The following is a 22,578-nucleotide window of genomic DNA, read 5'->3' on the forward strand; positions in this document are numbered from 1 at the left end:
ATGGGTGTTGGTTTTTGTGGATATGGGGTCAGATGATGTCATCCAATGTACAAGTGTCTGGTTGAATGTCTGAAGTAACTTGGAATAGCCTGGAAACAGTTTTTGGTTTTTTGTCTAATTTGTGTGTGTGTGTGTGTATGTGTGTGTGCGCGCGCGCACACACATTTGCAGGTGGAGGGGGTTGATTTTGTTGATTTTCAATTGCATCAGGATGAATAAAAACATTCTGCATATATTTATAAACCTATTTAAATTTGTATGTACTGTTTTTCCCATTTTCCGGCAATTTTCCCTGCCACCTTCCAGAATGCATGTATTAGCAGTAATGTTTATCTTAACTCACTTTTCAAAGTTGTGCCATTGATAATGGATGAGCTGTCAAAATTAGACTCTCCAAAGTGTATCTGCATTGAACTTCCATTGTCAATTTCTGCCAGTTAGACAATCCCTCCTCTATCAACTGGAACTCTGTCACTATCCTCAGTATTATCTATTGCATTATAGAGTTTTGCATCATCAGCTGTTCCCTAAAAATGGCAGAGACAAATGTACCAAAACCTGACCTTGAGGGAAAAACAATATAAACAGCCTCCTGGAATGAAAAAAAAATCATTCTCTCAGTGCCATCGATAAGTTGTTTCTATGTTTATTATCTGCATGCTTCTTAATTAGTTTCTTGTGGCATTTCATTTGATGCCTCCTGCAAGTTCAGACATTGATCTACTATAATTTCAAGGTCAATCTCTATTGCATCATTCATTCTGCTACAGTATAACAATAACAGCAGCTGGGGAGAGGAGATAGAAGTTGCTTCACATTGCTTAGTTTTGCTAAAACAGTTAGTGGGTCACTGAAAGTTACTTGTGAAAGAGAAATGTATAGAGTAAAAAATTGAATTGTTTTAGTCATGAACAGCTTACTGGGTTTTGCTGTGTTATGTCATAATTTCAATAGACCATTCTTTACTGATGTGTTATATATGATTAGTAGATGTTACAATGCAATGGAGCATGTGCTGTCTTTTTGGAAGCTTTTAAAAGACACCTCTTCCTCTTCATAGGAAGTTCCTTGGGACCAAAGATGATGAGGCTATTGTGGAGACAATAGGCTCTTCCACATTTGGGGCAATGAGTGCCTGATGAGGCAGGTAGACAGAAAGAAGGGTGCTGTGAGGTGATGGGCTTCTTTCACTGTTTACCTTTGGCTCCTGAAAATGGTTTTGATATCAATACCCTCAAACAATCGTATTTCACTTTTTAAGTGGCCAGGGGTTTGCAAGAGTCAGTTGGGCGCATATTATTTTTGTCAAGGAGGCTTTAAAAACATCCTTGAATCTTCTATTCAGCCTGATTGGTAATCCCTTGTCTGTTTTGGGTGGCTGACTGATAAATAATGATGCCTGCTCAACCAAGCCAGCTGAGTGTAATTGAGTTATCAGTATGAGGAAAGCTTGCATTCTACCCAATATCATTGATCTTTAATTTTCCTTCTAGCCTCCTTCCCCAAGCATCTACTCATACTTGTGTTCAGCCTTCCTTCTGTCTCTTTGCCAATGCCCAAATTATTTCTCCTTTCTCCATTTTCTTGATTCCATTCCAAATTTCTTCTTAGCCCTCCACCTCCCTTTCCAATCCTTGTTCCCTTCCAACCTACTGTTCAATTAAATCCAGTGATCTACTTCCTGTCCCTCTTAGTCTACCATATAAAACAACCATTCTACCCCATGGTCACTGTGCTGTCCTGCCCTCCCTCCATTTGTGGTCAAAGTTTGTGTGTACCAGTTCCATTCTACCAAGCGTAACACTCTTTCTTCAGCCTCTCGTTAACATGCAAGAGAGCGGCCATGGAGAAATTCTAACCCAACCCCCCCCGCCAACTTAAAGATTTTCACTGAGCCTGTAGTTGTAATTATGTTTTACTTGTAGTAGAATATGGATAAGAAAAAATTGACTTGAAAAGTGATAGATAAGTGTACACTCATCTTACACTCCACATGTGCCCCGCCAAGCTGATTGTGTTAATTACTTCTTTAAAATTGAATATCACAATAATATTTGATATTAAGTTTAAGCTTGTATGCCTGTGCATGGTTGAATTTTCTCTTTTGATTTTAATAAGTTTACAAACTGAATTCTGATGCAAATTGATTTGTGTACATGTTATTCTAGGTAAACTGAGCCTATTCTTGTATTCAAAATGTGGAAAAAAGTCAGCAAATAATTAATTTTGACCTGAGTGTTACTTTTTTGATCCGTCATTTAGTCATCAAGTTACCTTTAAATTCCCAAATGAGGTAGAAGTCAATTAATCCTTCTCCACATTTCCAATTATTGCTGTTGAATTAGCTGGTGGGAAATATTGGAGAGCAAGCTCAAATGACGTGCTCTGAGTATGTACTTAACGTCAGAACATAATCTCTAATTGATACTACAACTGACACATTTGCTTGTATGGATTTTCACAGAGAGAATTGGCTAAATTAGTAAATTACTTCATTAAAACATTTTAACTCGTAAATTACTGACCATTCCAGGAAAATTACAATTACTGGAATGATTGCTGCTTTCAATTGGCTAAGGGAGTATGATAACCTCTTTACAAGTGTTATGGCATAATATCCTTTCAACATCATGGTTAGATTTTACAGTTTTTGACTATACATAAGATATAAAACTAAATGTCTGACCTAGAGTGCATTTTTAGTTTTTACTTCAGATTTTGGCACCTGCAGAACTTATCATAGATTTAAAATATCCAATCAAAAAGTGACATAAAAGCACAAAGTCAGTCCCTGTGTTATTTTACTCCTCTTCTCTTGTATGCGATTTCAATCAAACCTCGTTACTCTTTTCTACTAATTATATGAAACGGAGTGCCAATCTGAGCCAATCGTTTTTCTCTTGGATGGGTTAAATTAAAAAAAATATTACATCCCCATCTTTTTTTTTGCAAGTCACTCCCATTTCATTTTCCCTGACATTAATGCAGATATTAATATAGTGGGAGGGTAAAACTTCGTTTGTCTGAAGTAAAGAAGATTCAGCTATCTGATTCAAATTTGTTAGTTTCAAACTTCGGATAAAGTTCATCTTTAAAATGCTCCTCCAAGCTTTTATTGACTTGACGCCAACTCTAAAGGCTGATTTTGCAACCTTTTGAATTATGTACAAGGACAATTAATCAGGTCAGGTCAAATGTCAGTCTCTGAGGTAGTTTTACATCAAACCGTGGAGGATACCCTTTGGTGGCCCTTAATGGATCATACAGCATAAAAAAAAACTCATTGGATATTCAGCTTTTCTTGCAAAATGTAATTGTAGGGTAGTTTGATAAAGGTGTTTGTTTAAAATAATATCTTGAAATGCAAAATACTGCACTGAAAGCTATCACAATATACTTAAGAAAAGCTTTTAAGAGTGACCCCAGCTTCACTGGGTGTTTGCTGAGAGATAGTTTTTTCCTGATTAATACTTTGAATATCTGATTCTAATTTCTTTCCTTTTTGATAGCCTGATGAACACTCTTGGATTGTATGTTAAGTAACAGCCTTGGCTTGAATGTGTTATCTTATTCCACAAGGTCATCCTACCAGGTGGATTCTAATTTCACGCACCAGAAGCCCATTAGTGAAGAAGTAATGAGCATTTAGGTTAAAAAAAAGCTGGAAGAATACTATTCAGTCTCTAATAAGAAACATGGCAGTACTTACAAGATGTATGAGCCATGAGTACTAATTGGATACGATTTGTGGAATAGAAGGTTATATTATAATTGCTCAACTCTGAGGGAACTGGATATAAAACACATGGACACAGGAGGAAATCTGCAGATGCTGGAAATTCAAACAACACACACAAAATGCTGGTGGAACGCAGCAGGCCAGGCAGCATCCATAGGAAGAAGCACAGTCAACGTTTCGGGCCGAGACCCTTCGTCAGGACTAACTGAAAGAAGAGATAGTAAGAGATTTGAAAGTAGGAGGTGGAGGGGGAGATCTGAAATGATAGGAGAAGACAGGAGGGGAAGGGATGGAGCTAAGAGCTGGAAAGTTGATTGACAAAAGGGATACAAGGCTGGAGAAGGGAGAGGGTCATGGGATGGGAGGCCGAAGGAGAAAGAAAGGGGGAGGGGAGCACCAGGGGAAGATGGAGAGCAGACAAGGAGTGATTGTGAGAGGGACAGAGAGAGAAAAAAGAGAGGAAGAGGGAAAAAAAAGGGGAAATTTTAATTAATTAATTAATTAAAGGATGGGGTAAGAACGGGAGGAGCATTAACGGAATAATGTAAACATTGGCATGGGATCTAGGGACATTTAGCTATGTGAATTCATAATTGTTTTAGCCACAGAAAGAAGAGACTGGATGTAGATGGAGCTTATTCTGCTTGGAGGCCATGACCAGAGGTGTTCCAGAGGGATCTCTGCTCTTTGTGATTTTTATAAATGATTTTGATGGGGAAGTGGGAGGGTGAATTAGTGAGATTTCAGATGGCATGAAGGTTGTGAAGTTAATACAGACATTGATAAAGATGAAGAGCTGGGCTGAGAAGTGACAATAGTATTTGATCTGGAAAAGTGTGAATTGATTCACTTGGTAGATTGAATTTGAAGGTAGAGTACAAGGCGAATGGCAGGATTCTTAACACTGTGGATGAAGAGAGAAATGTTGGGGTTCACATCCATAGATCCCTCAAAGATGCCACACAAGTTGTTGGAGTGATTATGAAGACATACGTATGTGTTGGTCTTCATTAGTTGTGGGAGTAAGTTCAAGAGCCATGTAGGAAATTTACAGCTCTATAAAACTCTGGTTAGATCACACTTGGAATATTGTGTTCAGTTCTGGTCACCTCATTAGAGGAAGGATATGGAAGCTTTCATGAAGGTGCAGAGGAGATTTACCAGGATGCTGCCTGGAACATGTCTTGTGAAGATAGGTTGGTTGAGTGAGTTTGGGCTTTTCTCTTTGGATCAAAGGACGATGAGAGGTGACTTGATAGAGATGTATAAGATGATAATTGGCATAGACTGAGTGGACAATCAGAGACCTTCTCCAAAGGCAGATATTGCTAATATGAGTGGACATAGCTTTTAGGTGATTGGAGGACAGTATAGGGAGGATGTCGGAAGCAGGTTGTTTATTTGTTTCTTTGTATATTTATTTATTTATTACTAACAGTGCGGAGTAGTCCTATCCAGCCTTTGACTCATGCCACCCAGCAACCCCAATTTACCATAACCTAATCACGCGACAATTTACAATAATTAATTAATTTACCTGGTACATTTTTGGACTGGGGGAGGAAACCAGAGTGCCCAGGGAAAGCCTATGCTTTCCATGGGGAGGACATACTGAGGCTCCTTACAGAAAAATGAATAATTGAACTCCAAACTTGGGAACACCTTGAGCTGTAATAGCTGGTGGGTGGGTGCATGGAACATGCTGCTAGAAGTGATGGTAGAACCAGGGCATTTAAGAGACTCTTAGATTGGCATATGAATGGAAGAAAAATTAAGGGTTATATGGGAGGGGAGGGTTAGATTGATCTTGGAGTGGGTTAAAGGTCAGCACAATGTCATCAGCTGAAAGGCTTGTTCTATGTATGTTTTATTTGCAAACTTAATCTTCTTTCTGAAGTTATTATATGCCTACCTGCAAATTAATGGATGGAGTTATGTCAGATTGTACTTAAACTTGCTCATAGTGCTACTGATGAAAGTTCAGCTTGGGTCAAAGTTAGATTGACAGTCAGAATGCAAAACAATTGGACTATTAAGTGTTTCTAATTCAATACTGTGGACATTGCGCAGCATTTTACTTTGCATGCTTTTCCTATTTTCTCTGGAAATTTTCATTTTTCAAAAAACTACTTTAAAGTTACAGTACTTTTTTGATTAAATTGCTGTATTTGTGAATTATTAGCATCATGTTTTAATTGGGTTTATTTTTGTGTAATGGTGAAAAATTGTCCATGAAGAAATATAGAAAGAATGGATAAAATTTGACTAGTGTACAGATGAGGAAATAAAATAGTTCTGCATTTGTCCCACCGAGTTACATTGGAACTGCATCAATTAGGTATATATGGTGGTATGCATTTTGTGAAATTGGGAATATTAGCTTCCTAGTGCAGGTCAAAGATATGGGTTCTGTAGATAAAATGATATCTGTGTCCAATCACCACTCACCAAAGGAGCTCTTTTTGATAATGTCAATACCCCTCCCCCCCCAAAAAAAGTTTTCCCCTTTTCTGTGACAATTATGAAGTGAATTTATAGAAATGAATGGTATTAAATGTACTTTTATTCTTTCACATAACCTGGCTTCAGCTGCAACAGACTGTCATGCATCAAATGTTGCAGGATTATTTAACCCTTGCCATGAAACATCGTTTAGCCTATTTCTTGCTGAAGTACAGAAAAATTGCGCACACACCATTGTATCATCACCTGTAGATTCTTCCTGAACATCTCTGAGAATCTGCTTGAGCCACGTTCAGCTTTTTTTTGTAGCTCAAGAGAAGCAATTATGTCAAAAAGATCAGTATGACACTACGCCAGAGGAGTGCAATTTCAAGCAAAACAAGTAAATAGCTGTTCTTAGTTCTTCCAGCTTGACAACACTGGGGAGAGGTAGAAACCATATTAAGGTTACAGGCACCAAGAGATAATATTCTTGAAGCTGATGACAAAATCCGAAGTAGTCATGTAGAGGAACCAAGTCTAGATGATGAACCAGGTGACCATCAAGTTGTTCATAATGGATCCAGAGCAGATTTCGGGAAGTGAAAAATAATTGGAAGCCTGACTGACAAAGATACAGAATCTTCTCAGAGTTCACGTCTAGACCAAACAATCTAAAGGTTGGATTAAATTCAAAACTATAAAGATATCTGTCAGACTCTAAAGCAGGGGTCCCAACCTTCTTTATGCCATGGACCCATATAGAAACATAGAAACATAGAAAATAGGTGCAGGAGTAGGCCATTCGGCCCTTCGAGCCTGCACCGCCATTTATTATGATCATAGCTGATCATCCAACTCAGAACCCCGCCCCAGCCTTCCCTCCATACCCCCTGACCCCCGTAGCCACAAGGGCCATATCTAACTCCCTCTTAAATATAGCCAATGAACTGGCCTCAACTGTTTCCTGTGGCAGAGAATTCCACAGATTCACCACTCTCTGTGTGAAGAAGTTTTTCCTAATCTCGGTCCTAAAAGGCTTCCCCTCTATCCTCAAACTGTGGCCCCTCGTTCTGGACTTCCCCAACATCGGGAACAATCTTCCTGCATCTAGCCTGTCCAATTCCTTTAGGATCTTATACGTTTCAATCAGATCCCCCCTCAATCTTCTAAATTCCAATGAGTACAAGCCCAGTTCATCCAGTCTTTCTTCATATGAAAGTCCTGCCATCCCAGGAATCAATCTGGTGAACCTTCTTTGTACTCCCTCTATGGCAAGGATGTCTTTCCTCAGATTAGGGGACCAAAACTGCACACAATACTCCAGGTGTGGTCTCACCAAGGCCTTGTACAACTGCAGTAGTACCTCCCTGCTCCTGTACTCGAATCCTCTCGCTATAAATGCCAGCATACCATTCGCCTTTTTCACCGCCTGCTGTACCTGCATGCCCACTTTCAATGACTGATGTATAATGACACCCAGGTCTCGTTGCACCTCCCCTTTTCCTAATTGGCCACCATTCAGATAATAATCTATTTTCCTATTTTTGCCACCAAAGTGGATAACTTCACATTTATCCACATTAAATTGCATCTGCCATGAATTTGCCCACTCACCCAACCTATCCAAGTCACCCTGCATCCTCTTAGCATCCTCCTCACAGCTAACACTGCCACCCAGCTTCGTGTCATCTGCAAACTTGGAGATGCTGCATTTAATTCCCTCATCCAAGTCATTAATATATATTGTAAACAACTGGGGTCCCAGCACTGAGCCTTGCGGCACCCCACTAGTCACTGCCTGCCATTCTGAAAAGGTCCCGTTTATTCCCACTCTTTGCTTCCTGTCTGCTAACCAATTCTCCACCCACACCAATACCTTACCCCCAATACCGTGTGCTTTAAGTTTGCACACTAATCTCCTGTGTGGGACCTTGTCAAAAGCCTTTTGAAAATCCAAATATACCACATCCACTGGTTCTCCCCTATCCACTCTACTAGTTACATCCTCAAAAAATTCTATGAGATTCGTCAGACATGATTTTCCTTTCACAAATCCATGCTGACTGTGTCCGATCATTTCACCGCTTTCCAAATGTGCTGTTATCGCATCCTTGATAACTGACTCCAGCAGTTTCCCCACCACCGACGTTAGGCTAACCGGTCTATAATTCCCCGGTTTCTCTCTCCCTCCTTTTTTAAAAAGTGGAGTTACATTAGCCACCCTCCAATCCTCAGGAACTAGTCCAGAATCTAACGAGTTTTGAAAAATTATCACTAATGCATCCACTATTTCTTGGGCTACTTCCTTAAGCACTCCAGGATGCAGACCATCTGGCCCTGGGGATTTATCTGCCATCAATCCCTTCAATTTACCTAACACCACTTCTCTACTAACATGTATTTCGCTCAGTTCCTCCATCTCACTGGACCCTCTGTCCCCTACTATTTCTGGAAGATTATTTATGTCCTCCTTAGTGAAGACAGAACCAAAGTAATTATTCAGTTGGTCTGCCATGTCCTTGCTCCCCATAATCAATTCACCTGTTTCTGTCTGCAGGGGACCTACATTTGTCTTTACCAGTCTTTTCCTTTTTACATATCTATAAAAGCTTTTAGTCTGTTTTTATGTTCCCTGCCAGTTTTCTCTCATAATCTTTTTTCTTCTTCCTAATTAAGCCCTTTATCATTAACAAAGAGGTCCGTGGACCCCAGCTTGGGAACCCCTGCTCTAAAAACTTAATGACGGATTAGTATAATTCTTAGAAAGCACAATTATAGTTATGTAAATAGTATAAGAGTTTCAATTCCTTTATCTCAGCTGACTGCTCCGGTCAAAATTCCAATATTCATTAGTTCACTTTGTCAAAACATACCCATATATATTCTGTATATGCCATTATTATTGTTCTGTAGAATCAATCTTTATTTTTGGATTGTTGATGAAATCAGTCACAATGGATCAACAATTTGTTGAAGGAACACCACAGTCAGGCAGAGGCCATAGCCTCAGAATAGAAGGACATCCCTTTGCAACAGAGATAAGGAGAAATTTCTATAGCCAGAGGGTGGTGAATCTGTAAAATTCATTGCTACAAACAGCTGTGGAGGCTGTTATTGGGTATTGTGGGAGCCAGGTATCTGTTTTCTATCTGCAGTCATCCCACCCTGCAAAAACTCATTTCAGGAGGTAGCACCATCAATTTGCGGGAGACTCCCGGAACTTCCGGGACAGGTGGAATAGAGTAATAGAGTCTACAATAGAGTAGCTCCTTAGCAGCTGGCCAGCTAGTTTAAATAACATTAGCTATGCTAATGAATGAATGACACCTGTTAAACTCACCTCAACATGTCTTTTACAGTCTTAACCCACCATGGGCAATAGAAAAGTCATTGTTGCAAACAGTGCAGCGAGCAACACTGTCATTATTTTTGACCCCTATTAGGCAGAGGTACACTATAGTGTAGTCTGGGGTGACATACGTTTCATACTTTCTCTTTTTGGAACACTCGCTCTTGCTCTTGCTCTCGCTCTGTCTCTCTCGGTCTCGCGCGCTTGCTTTCTCGCTCCCGTTCACACTTTCTTTCGTGGTCACTCACTCGCGCTTGCTTTCCTGCTCTCGCTCTCTCTCTCATGGTTGCTGTCAGTTGCGCTTGCTTTCTTGCTCTCGCTTTCTCTCGCACTCGCTGTCTCGTGCTTACTTTCTTGCTCCTGCGCTCGCTCTCTCGCTCTTTCTCACGCGTTCTCTCACGCTCGCTCTCAAAAAAATCATTTTCTGGGACATTTTATATAATTTGCGGGCAGCGGTGAGCCACTATTAATATGCGGGAGATTCACGGAACTTCCGGGAGAGGTGGGATGTCTGTATCTGCTCTGTATTCTTTATAGCATGTTTACAATGTTTGTTATGGTATTTAGTCATGTGGCTGGGAGTGTGGTAAAAGCGAAGAGTTTAGTTAACGCGTTCATGCTTTGGTTAGAGTCATTTAGAGCTAGAGACAACCAGGTGTGATATCTTCTTGTTGACCACTTAATTCTGTTTAAGTATGCTTAACTTCACTAGTTTGAGTTTCATTAGTTTTATCGCTTCGAGATTGTTTTGCCAGTTGCTCAATAAAGGACCTTTCTTTGACTCTTCGGCATTATTATTTCATTGGATCAGAAGGCACATCGTACAGATTAACTTCCTGTGCTTGGTCTCAATCAGCGGCATTTATTTGTTCAAGTAGCCACCACAGATTTATTTAAAACAGAGGTTGATGAGGTTCTTGATTAGTAAGAGTGTCAAAGGTTGTAGGGTGAAGGCATGAGAATGAAATTGAGAGAAAAAATAAATCAGCCGTGATCAATTGGCAGAGCAGACTTGATGGGTCAAGTGGCCTAATTCTATTCCTATGTCTTATGGTCTTGTATATCAAAGTTACTTACATCACTTAAAAATGTCAAAGCTATATCAAGAAAATTGTTTCTGGTGTTAATTAAAAATATTAACAGAGTAGTGTAACTTTCTGTTACATTGTGCCTCGACTTATCAGAAAGAATGTTATAATATGCCTGCTTCTTAATTGTGACTGGAACACTTAGGCTTTTGCAGAAGCATACAAACTCATGTTATGTTTGCAAATTAACTATCTCTCTTGATTTGCAGACAGTACAATTACCAACAGATCATGAATTAACAACCAATTGCTGAAATGTCCAATGTGTCCACAGAGTTGAAAAATTCTGCGTAGTCAAAGCCTGACTGGGTGATGCTGGATCACTAGAGCTGCAAATGACATTGCTGTTTATTTATTCAATAGATTGATGAATCATTTTTTACTTGCATGTGTTTTCTGACAAATTCTGTAAGTTGAAGGTGTAGACAAATTGCCTAGAGGCTTCTCTTTACAGATGTTAAAGTACTTTTACAGTACATGACAAAACAAAGAGAGTTGGGACCAAGTAAATGTCTGAATACTCACACTCTATTACAATCACTGGATTCTGTCATCATGAGATGTCTGTCCAATGTTTGCAGGTTTTTCTGGCCTTGTGATCAAGTGTATTGTGGAAGGTTTCAGCTGACATTCCCCAGTGCTTATCTGTGAATGGGCTCCTTTGCAAAATTGTGTAATAATCTGGAAAATTAGGGAAAAGCTGGATGCTTACAAATGAATTAGCAACGGGTAACAAAGGGCAGCAGACATGTTGAGAAATTCAAACCATGAACTTTGAGGGTTGAAGCATGATGCTTAGAGAATCATAGAGTCATAGAAAAGTACAGCCCAGAAACAGGTTCTTCAACCATCTGTTCTGTGCTGAACCATTTGAACTGTCTATTCCCATCGACCTGCACCAGGACCATAGCTCTCCATAACCTTCCCCATCCATGTACCTGTCCAAGCTGCTCTTAAATGTTGAAATGAAGTTTGCCTGCACCATATGTGCTGGCAGCTCATTCCACACTCTTATGACCCTCTGAGTGAGGAAGGTTCCCCTCATGTTCCCCTTAAAATGTTCACCCTTCACCCTTAACCCATGACCTCTGGTTGTCGTCCCACACAAACTCAGTAGAATAAGCCTGCTTGTATTAACCCTATTTATACCCCTCATAATCTTGTATACCCCTATCAAATCTTCCTTTAGTCTTCCATGGTTCCAAGGAATAAAGTCCTAACCAATTTAATCTTTCCTTATAACTCAAGTCCTCCAGTCCCTGGAAGCATCCTTAAATCATAGATGTAACAAAAACAATAGGCTTTTGTTACTTATTGTTGTATGTCGAAGCAGAAATTTGTGAAATATTTCTCAGAACTTTGGGCTGGATCTGCTGTCATTTGGTGACACACATCTACAGTTAACGGCTGGCCAGTTTTGGTATACTATGGCTCCCGCACATGGACTGGAGTATACTGTGAGCTGAAGGTTATCGTGCTGTCCCAGGAATCACTGGATATACTTTACAGCTGGCCCCTCAGATTTACATGAGCCATGAATGAAAACCAGCAGGTGAGGGAGAAAAACCGAAGTAATTTCTCAGGTCCCGTCATTAGAACTGGTAAAACAGTTGAAAATAACAGGTCTTTTAAGTGGTAGAGAGGAGGCGGGTCGGAAAAAAGGAATGAAATGTCTGTGACAAGGGAAACAATATACAAGGGGTGTTGGCACTCTCTGAGAAAGGGTAGCAAAGACATGTTAACTGCAGTTGATCTATCTGAAAGTGCACTAAATAGCAGAGGACTGAGTTCAGAGAATAAAAGATACTGTGATTGAAATGGGAGATATGGAATACTACATCTTCCTGAAAAACAAGTAGTAGAAGAGAATGGTGAAGTACCCAGCAGATTAGGGAGCACATGTGGTAAGAGACAAACTAAATTAACTTGACAGTTTGATGAATTTACCTTGGAACTAGCCAGGCCCCATTCATTAATCTTTCTAATTGAAATTTTTAACTGCTTTAGTTTATTTTTCTACAATTCTCAATACATTTATCATTAATTAATGAATGATTGCTATGCTTTCAAAATTATACTTGGATTTAAATGTGTGAAATTGTATTTTCTTTAATTTTATCAAGTTCAATTCTTTGTAAATGCCTTAGATTATCCAATCAATTGGTTGGGGGAGTAAAGGAGCAAGCCAGGGCAAACTGTCTGAAGGGTGTTTGACTCCTCAGGGTGTGACAGCTGGGACCCTGATTGGCACTCGTGGCCTGCTTGCCACTTGTGAGTTGGTTGCAGAACTGCTTCTTAAGGTCATTGAGAGCGATGCAGCCACTGAGGATTGGTGCAGCAAAACTGCTAAATAGAGGTGTTGTGTCAGATCAGGCGGGATGGGAACCAAGACACACGAGACAGCAAATGCTGGAATCTGGAGCACCAAGCAATTTGCTGGCCAAACTCAGTGGGCCAGGCTGCATCTGTGAGAGGAAAGCAGCTGCTCACATTTCAGGTTGAGACCTTATATCAACAGTGAACCGATAGTTTCTTTGAGCTTTGGGGTTAGTACTATAGTTTGTACCAGTGAGTGATGCTTATTCCACAACATTACACTGATCACCCTGACTGACATTCTTTTGGCCACAGAGTCTTGTGGAAAAAGATTGATTCTTAAGGACAACAACCAATTCACCAAAGATAAAAATTAGCTTTATGTGTCACATGTACATGTGTACTGTATGTCGAAACATACAGTTGAAATATGTTGCTTGTGTCAAATCAAATCAGCAAGGGTTGTGCTGGGCAGCCCCACAAGTGTTGCCACACTTCAGGCACCAATACAGCGTGCTCAAATCTCACAAACCTTAACTGTGTATCTTTGGAATATGGGAGGAAATCAGAGCGCCAGGAGGAAATTCACATGGTCATGGGGAGAATGCGTAACTCCTTATAGATTGAACCCTGGTCTTAAAGTGGCCCTGTAACAGCATTAAGCTAACCACTATGCTACCAATTCAGACTTCAACAGCATCTCTCTTTGAGTGATAGTTGTTAAAACTAAGGAATATAAAATGCATGTTCTTGGAGGAAACACCTGTAAATTTGCAGCAATATTGCTTAATCAATTTCTACATGTAGATATTTGTATTTTCTTCCCAAGTAACCCTGTGTCAAAGCTCACAATAAAATGCCTGTTTCAGCAGCTTTGATTGGTTAATCAATAAAGATTGTGGCAAATGATTCATCCAACAGGTGGTCACGTAATATACCTGCCAAAACAAATTAGTGACCCTGGCTAATAGTGGCGCAGTGGTCCAGTTTAGTAGACTGTAATCCTGACTTACAGTTGCTGTCTTTGTGGCGTTTACTCTTGGTACTCCCATTTCATGCAATACCCTAAAAGATATGTGGTTTGGTAGGTTAATAAGCCAGCGTAAATTTCCTTGAGTATCTAAGTGAGTGATAGAATCTGTGGAAGAGATGGCAAGAATAATAAAAAGGGATTCATGTAAAATTGAAACAAATGGGTGGTTGTCAATTGGTATGGACGCAGTGGACTCAGAAGGTCCTGTTTCTGTATTGTGAGGCTCTATGATTCATGATGTACGTAAGACATTTGTTACAAAGTTATTGGTTCAGCACAGACTAGATGGGCTGAAGGACCTGTTTCTGTATTGTACTTTTCTGTGACACTATCATTATTAATCAATGAAAGCATATTGCCACAGACAGGTGAACGCTCATGAAAGCTAGGATCAAGCATGTGTGAAATGTGAAATCTGGTGAGAGCCCCATGTTCCCTGAACTGCTGAGGTTGGACAATGGGTATCATTGGAAGAGATGTTGTCATTTACTAAGGTAAATTCAATGCCAACTTGTCAATTACACTACTTATGAGAGGAATCTCTGTTCCTTACTTATTGCTAGCTAGGCATGAAAGCATTGTGGTTAAATTAAAAGCTTCTAGTTGAAATCCCATCGTGGCTGTTAAATAAATCCGGGTTAGATATCTAGTATCAGTTAATAGCATCTACAAAACCATTGGATTGTGATAAAAAAGTATTGTGCAGTTCATTAATGTACCTCACAGCAGTACAATCTGTTAATTTGTACAGAGAGTCAGGTACGCATTAATTGTTAATTGCTTCCCCAATTTGTGACAAGAGAGATGGGCAATAAATTGTAACTCTGCCAATAATGTCCATTTCGATGAATATAAAACATTTAAAACAAATATTTAATGTAATTCTAACTGCTGATTGCAAATACTAAGCTACTGTTAGCTTTAGATTTTCCAGGTCATCGAGTCTGTCATTGATGGGCAGTGAGGGCACACACAATTAACTGGGAATATGCAGACCTGATGTTGTCGGGGAGTAGCCGGGCCAACGTTGTGATGGAGTGGGTGGGAATAGATTGGGAGAGCGGGTACAATTAGAAGTTAAAAATAAAGCAAGATTAAAAATCTGAGGGGCGGATCACTAATATAAGGTGATGAGGAGGATGGGTGGGGGAAGAGCTCACAAGCAATGGGTGGATCCAAGGACAAGGGGTTAAGGGGGTCGAGTGGGGAAGGAAAGAGATAGTGACAGAGGGTAGGATCTGATAAGTAGAGGCAACAAAGAGCTGAAGCGTGTGAAAATGATAAGAGTGGAAGGTGATGAGTGAATGAGAGGGATGGGAGGTGGGGGCAGTAGTCTCCTTTGCGATAGGATTGTTCTGAAAGCAAAGTTGCTTGAGCAGTTGACGGAACAGTTGGTTAAGATTATCTCTGGGAAAAGATTCATAAAAGCACTAAGTAGATGCCTTACATGGTGAAAAAATACTTGGAGAAACAAGAACTCATATTCAAGGGATATGCAATATCCTATGAAAATAGTGAACAGATGTTGCATGATGTGATGTCGTAAGAATTCAAGGTCATAAGTAATAGAAGCAGGAATAATCCCTTCACCCCCTTGACCATGTTCTGCCATTTAATATGTTCATTTTATGCTCTCTTATTTTAACTTCACTTACCTACACTAATCCTATACGGTATCCTTTTAGTTCTTTGATATCAAAATATCTTTCAGTCTCTTTTTAAAATACTTACGGATTGAGCCTCCACAGTCCCTGAGTAGAAAATTCCAAAGATTCATTGGCTTTATGGTGAAGAAAGTTCTCCTCATCTCTACCATGAACTGCACACTCCTTTGAAACTGGCTCTAGACCCCAGGGGAAACATCCACCCTATCAAGCATTATGTGCTAGTGACACTCATGACAATATATCTCATTCAGATATGTCAGCCAGAAGATGGTGACCTACTTTAAAACAGCAACTGGTCCTCTCTTCATACCACATTACAGGGCTCAATCCTCTCCCCACGTTTTCTGAGTCTGTCTTGGGTTGCTATTCAGAGTGGTAATGAGAATTCTGAAATTGAGGGCTTTTGTCAAAGGTGATCTTTAACTTAGATGGTGAAACTGGCCACCTCAGACTGATCTGAGAAAACCAAAGGCAGCAGGCTGAGGTTTTGGGACTTTTCTTGAAGGAAACATTACCCAAAACTCAGATTAACACCAGTGTTTCTTCACAATCTCTTGGGACCAGATTCTGAAAAATGTTCATAGATTTATAGAACTAGTTCAAGGGAGAAGTAGTTTGGCCTTAGTATTATAACCTTTGACCCAACACCCGGCTCTTGAGTTCTACTTCCGATTCTGAACTCATACAAGTTCATGGATTCTTCTGAATGGTGAACTCTGCCATTCTGATGCCCTCCATTATTGGCCCTCTGACCTTTATGCAAATATAGCTCTCAATGTGACATCAAAGACCAGGGTTTTTTTTTTAAACTTAGATTTATATTGGCTGCAGTGTTTGCTTCATGATTAAGTCATTATGATGCACAAGCATGTCTCATTCCTTCTCCCCTCACCTGGAACATTTGATGGCCAAATGTAGCCTGTTCTATCTGCTGAAGGAATTCTCCACCATCATCCTTGTAGTAGTGTATATTCCACCACTGACCAATGTCAAGCTTGTACTGAAGGAGCCGAGTACCATGATCTGTAGTCATGACACAGCGTACCATGACGCCTTTCCGATCATCGCAGGAGACTTCAAACAGGCTTGCTTGAAAAAGTCTCTTGACAATCAAATACCATGTCACCTGTGGAACGAGAGGACCAACATGCTCCATCACAGTACACTACCATCATGCTTAGCATGTTACCTCACACCCACTCTCTAGTAAGTCTGATCACCTGGTTGTACTCTACACCCAGCAGAGAGGCAGAGACTGAGGATCACAGCACTTGTGGTGAGCACGACAAAGGTATGATCAAGGGATTCAGAGGAATGGTTACAAGACTGCTTTGAATCAGTAGATAGGTCCATTTTCAGGGGTTCATCTGTGGATCTTAATGAATATACCACAGATGTCACCGGCTTCATCAAGACCTGTGTCGATATGTGTATGTCTTGTGTCTTTGAGAATATACCAAGTCTTCCCAAATTAAAAGCCCTGGTTGAACCAGGAGATTCACAGTCTGTTGAAGGCTGGATCTGTGCTGTTTGAGACCTGTGATCCGGAACAAAACAAGTAGTCCAGGTACAACCTATGAAAGGTCATTGTGAGAAGCAAAAAGGCAATTCCATGTGAAGTTGGAGACATATTGTACATGCGTCAGCTGTGGCAGGGCTTGTGTGCCATTACTTCCTAAAAGTCAAAACCAAATAGTGTAAATGGCAGTGATGCTTCACTGTCCAGTGAACTCAATGCCTTTTAGCAGCTTTGGAAGGGAGAATAACACTGCATCTGTGAAAATCCTCATAGCATCTGACAACACTGTGATCTCGGTTTCAGGGGCTGAGATCAGAACATTCACAGAGAAGGTGAACCCTTGCAAAGCGACAGGTGACGATGGTTTACCTGGCATTGTACTGAAAATCTATGCTGACCAACTAGCTGCAGTGTTCAAGTATTTCTTCAGCCACTCACTGCAGTGGTCTAAGGTTTGCATCTGCTTCAAAAGGACAACAATCATACCGGTGCCCGAGAAGAGTAGGGGAAATGTCTCAATGACTATCACTTAGTAGCATTCACATCTAGTGTAGTGAAGTGCTCTGAGAGGGTGGTCATGGTTTAGATTAAAATTCCTGACTGATCAAAGATCTAGAGCTGCTGCAACTTGCCTGTCACCACAACAGGTCCACAGCGGATGATGCAATCTCACTGGCTCTCCACTCAGCCTTTATGAAGATTTTGCATGTCACCAAAGGCTATCAAATTTCTACAGATGTATCGTGAAGAATGTTCTGACTGGTTGCATTATGGCCTAGTATGGGGGGCTTCAATGCATAAAATCGCAAGAGGCTGCAGAGGGTTATTGATTCAGCCAGTCCCATCATGACACAACACTCCGACCATCAAGGACTTCTTCAGAAATTAAGCCTCAAGAAGATGGTATCCATCATGAAAGACACTTATGCCCTTTTCATGTTGTTACCATTGGGATGTGATACAGGAGTCTGAAGACTAGGGTTGCCAACTTTCTCACTCCCAAATAATGGACAAAAATAGCAGTCAAATACGGGACGCTTGTGTTTACCCCGAGAAAGACTACCGTGCCCATGAAGCCTTGCGTGGGCACCTGTGTGCGCATGCGTGTACGTGCCGATTTTTTTGCTACAAATCGGTTTTGGCAATTCTGTTCAGTGAAACTACACTGTACATACATGATTTCTACTTTATATAGGCTGTGTATTTATCATATCATTTCTATTTTTACTATATGTTAGTGTTATTTTAGGTTTTATGTGTTATTTGGTATGATTTGGTAGGTTATATTTTGGGTCTGGGAACACTCAAAAGTTTTTCCCATATAAATTAATGGTAATTGCTTCTTCGCTTTACGCCATTTCGGTACAAGAGGTTTCATAGGAGCGCTCTACCTTAGTGGGGGAAATATGGGACAAGGGCGGTCCCGTATGGGACAAACCAATTTAGCCCAATATACGGGATGTCCCGGCTAATACAGGACAGTTGGCAACCCTACTGAAGACCAACATTCAAAGTTTTAAGAACAACATCTTGCCCTCTAACATTAAGTTTCTGAATATTCCATGAACACTATCTTATTATTCATTTTTTACACTTTTTTGTATCTTTAGTAAATTTTATGTCTTGCAGTGTACTGCTGTGGTAAAACAGCAAATTTAATGTTACATAGCTCTGATAATAAACCTGACTCTGATTCTAATGCTGATCTGACTTTTTTTTCATTGCTCTGTATCCCTTGTTGCATACCCTTTTACTGGCCAACAATGGCATTGAAATCTAAGATTAATCAATAAATTCTGATTTGGTGTTGTTTTGCAACGGGCCACTGCATCTTGCAAGCACAGTAAAACTTAAGAGTGGCTGCATTTCAAATTACACCCTTGGGTTTGCCGAGCTTTGCAAAGTGCATTCAATAATATATTTTTTTCTGATTTTGCAGTAATATATATCATGATTTTGTTGCCTGACATCTTCTGTTTAGAAGGGCCTCTGTTAATTCCTCGGGTCTATGCTGCGTGTCTTCTCCCCTGACAGGCAGGCTTTGCTTCAATGCTTGTGACAATTAGGTCCAGCAGATCTTTTGAAGTAAATTTCCTACACAGCTTGGTACTTTAACTCACTGAACTCAGAGTGCTAATCAATAATTGCTTTGTATGTACACTGCACCAGAAGTCAGCCCCAGGCACACAATATCTGGTTAGCCCTTTCTTGAGTTTCAAGGTTTTGGGGATGTTGAAGGTCAATGGTATTTTAATTTTAATGTAATTCTTATACAATATAATTGGTTGCTGGATGATTATGTATTACGAGGTGTGCAATGAGTTTTGTTTTTCATTGCTGAGTTTCAACCATTTATGCATTTTAATTGACCTCTTGGATATCCTTTGTACTCTTAGCAATTGAGGTAGTTTAGCAGATTTAATCAGCTTTATTAAGACTTTGGCTTTTTTTTTCTTTAATTATACCTTTCAAGTTCATTAACTGCATTAGGCTGACATGAATATCATTAGGGTTCCAGAATTTGCTTTTCTGCCTCATACATGCAGGAAGTGAAGGTAGACTAAGTGAAACTAGGCATTACTGGAGTGCTCTTATATTTTAAAATGCCATCCATGAAACATGGACACTCAGAACAAAATGAGAATTATCCCAATTGACAAATGTTAACATAAACACAACAAATGCTCTGCAGAGTACATAATACTAATTTGAATGATAATATTCCAACAAATGCCCTCTCTCACCCATGCACAGCTGGAAAACCATTGAGTAACCGGAAGAAATCCCCACTAGTGCAAATTAAAGGGATTATCATCTACTTACTGTTTTATTGCTGAAGGATTTCTTTCTGTTCTTTCTACAAATTTACAAAATAGGCATGGTTTTCTGTAGCTGAGAATGTCTTTGGGAAATGCAAGCCTGGTGTAGAATTAATTACTGAAGGCTTGAAAGACTGCACATAATTGTTGCTTGCAGAATTTGGGTGTCCCCTTTGAAGAGAAAGGAGATTCAGCAGATAGCATGTGGATCAACATTTACTGCTGAAAGCAGGATGAGTTTGATGGGACTGTTAGCAGATTGTTATATTTGCCCATAGTAGTTGGGGAGAATTTTGGCTAGTTGATCCTTAGTGCAGACCAAGGTGTGAGGATATCTACAGTCCCAAGGCATTATTGCCTGAAATCTGCCAACTACAAGGCTAAACTTAGAGCATGCCAAAACTATTTGCCAATAGCTGCCATGGACTGTGTGACAATGATTGTGTGCCTTTGGCTGCAGAGCTGGGGATAGTATTTGCAATACCTCTATTGTGTAAAGGAGATCTTAAACGTACCCTGTTAAAGGGGGCGCAAACTCCATTTAACTTTTTCCAGATACACACTAGCTCACAGATCAACAAAATAATGAATCTCCCCACTGCAGAGTGCCTTTACACAGACACATATCTTAATGACTCTTATTCTGCATGTGGCCATTTACTCATTAATGTTACATCTGTACTGTTATTGCATGAATGAAGTGACTGGAAAAAAGTACTGGTAGGTATGAAGCAGCCTCTTTATTCAACAAAGCAAGATACAGCAGGCATCATATTGAGACCCCTTTCAGTGGAAGAAGATCTGGCTGGCCCAATGCTACCTGTATGTACCAAACATTAAAGGACAATTCCATATTTACAATATATCTACAATATTTTCTTTGAAACTACACATAAACTTCACACCTCCCGACTTGCACTCACACCACAGATATCTAAATGAATTTTAAACAGCATTGTCTAGCCTGTGATTCAAGGCTTTTAGGGACCAGTTGTACAGAGCTGCATTTTAAATTTAATCTACAATCTATTTTCAGATTTGAAGATTGGTGGCTGAAGTTATTTGCTATATGTGCTGAACACAAAAATTATTCTAACATGTACACCTACTTGTTAATACAAATATCTAATCAGCCAACCATGTAGCAGCAACTCCATGCATAAAAGCATGCAGACATGGTCAAGAGGTTCAGTTGTTGTTCATTCCAAACATCAGAATGAGAAGAAATATGATCTAAGTGACTTTAACCATGGAATGATTGTTGGTGCCAGATGGGGTGGTTTGAGTATCTCACAAACTGCTGATCTCCTGGAATTTTCATTCATAGTCTCTAGAGTTTATAGAGAATGGTGCTAAAAATCCAGTGAGTGACAGTTATGTGTGGGAAATTGGCTTGTTAATTAGAGTGGTCAGAGGCAAATGACCAGACTGGCTCAAGTGCCCATTACTTGAAGGCAACAGTATCTGAAATAATCTTGCATTACTACACTAGCATGCAGAAGAGAATCTCTGAACACCTAAAACATCAAATCATGATGTGGATGGGGTGCAGTAGCAGGAGACCACACTTAGTTCCACTCCTGTACCTAATAAAGTTGTCACTGAATGTATCAGAACTGAGGGTTTGCACTTATCATTGCTGAAATTGTGAATGACAACAAGCAACTCATTTTGCATGTTATTGCCGGGTCTCGTGGCTGCATTCAAGATGTCTTTATTAGCAGCATTTTATTGAAGCAATTTCATTTGAGTCAACAAAACAAATCAAAGCATTGACAGCGGACAACAAAGTCCTTGGGGCAATAACAAAGCCACAGCTTTGGTGAGCAAATCACAGACAAGGCCATGTTCAGAAGAAAATGATGAGAATGTGAAAGAGAAAGGTGCTTTTTCTTGTTATCTACCATTTCAAAATAGGAATATGAGTTAAATGCCAACATGTATATGAGGGTGAAGATTGGTTTGGATAATCAGATCATTTTCAAGGCCTCTAATATCAATAGTTTTCATTCTGACAATAGACAGCCTTGTATAGGAACTAAAGCATGTGGACATGTTTGTCCTGTTCTTCTTTGGTGTCTGGTTACACCCTGCTATGTCTTGTTCTGTGACTAAAATGTAAATTTATCAATAATCTTTGCACTGTGTCTGGTTGACTTCTGCAGGCCTTGTAAGTGGATTGCAGAGCTTGTGAAATTCTGAGTAATAAGATAACTAGTAGTCACACAGTTTCAATACAAACAGGGAAAAAAAACTTGAGTCCTATTCTACAGATATCTGTGAAAAATACCATATAATCAGTTGAAATGTCATCTATTTGAGGTGATTATATCTATGAAAAAATCTATTTACCTTTGTTCTTCAAGAACAAATTTGTATGATTACAGTTTATTTAGTCAAAATAAATTCCTCACTTTGACATTGTGCTTTTCTTTCCCCTATGCAGGGCACAATGATGGGACTAACCACAAATACAAAAGAGGTACCTTACTTTAACAAGCTTTCAAATGTGATGAAACAAATTACAGTATGTCTATGGAGACATTTTCAACATCATAATTATTTAATATGTATTCCATGCTTCTGGCAGTTTATGTCTTAGA

The 22,578-nt window shown here is 39.8% G+C and overlaps 1 protein-coding gene across 1 annotated transcript in view; it reads left to right on the plus strand.

The window, feature by feature from the left end:
* The window catches only part of clstn2a (calsyntenin 2a), a 578,564-nt gene that overhangs the window by 122,060 nt on the left and 433,926 nt on the right, over window positions 1-22,578 (plus strand). The window contains exon 2 of the mRNA XM_072254628.1: window positions 22,422-22,457. Within this exon, the coding sequence (XP_072110729.1) occupies window positions 22,422-22,457 (36 nt within the window). The remainder of the gene's footprint in view (window positions 1-22,421; window positions 22,458-22,578) is intronic.

Source organism: Mobula birostris, chromosome 4 (assembly GCF_030028105.1).
Source record: "Mobula birostris isolate sMobBir1 chromosome 4, sMobBir1.hap1, whole genome shotgun sequence".
Taxonomy (NCBI): Eukaryota; Metazoa; Chordata; class Chondrichthyes; order Myliobatiformes; family Myliobatidae; genus Mobula; species Mobula birostris.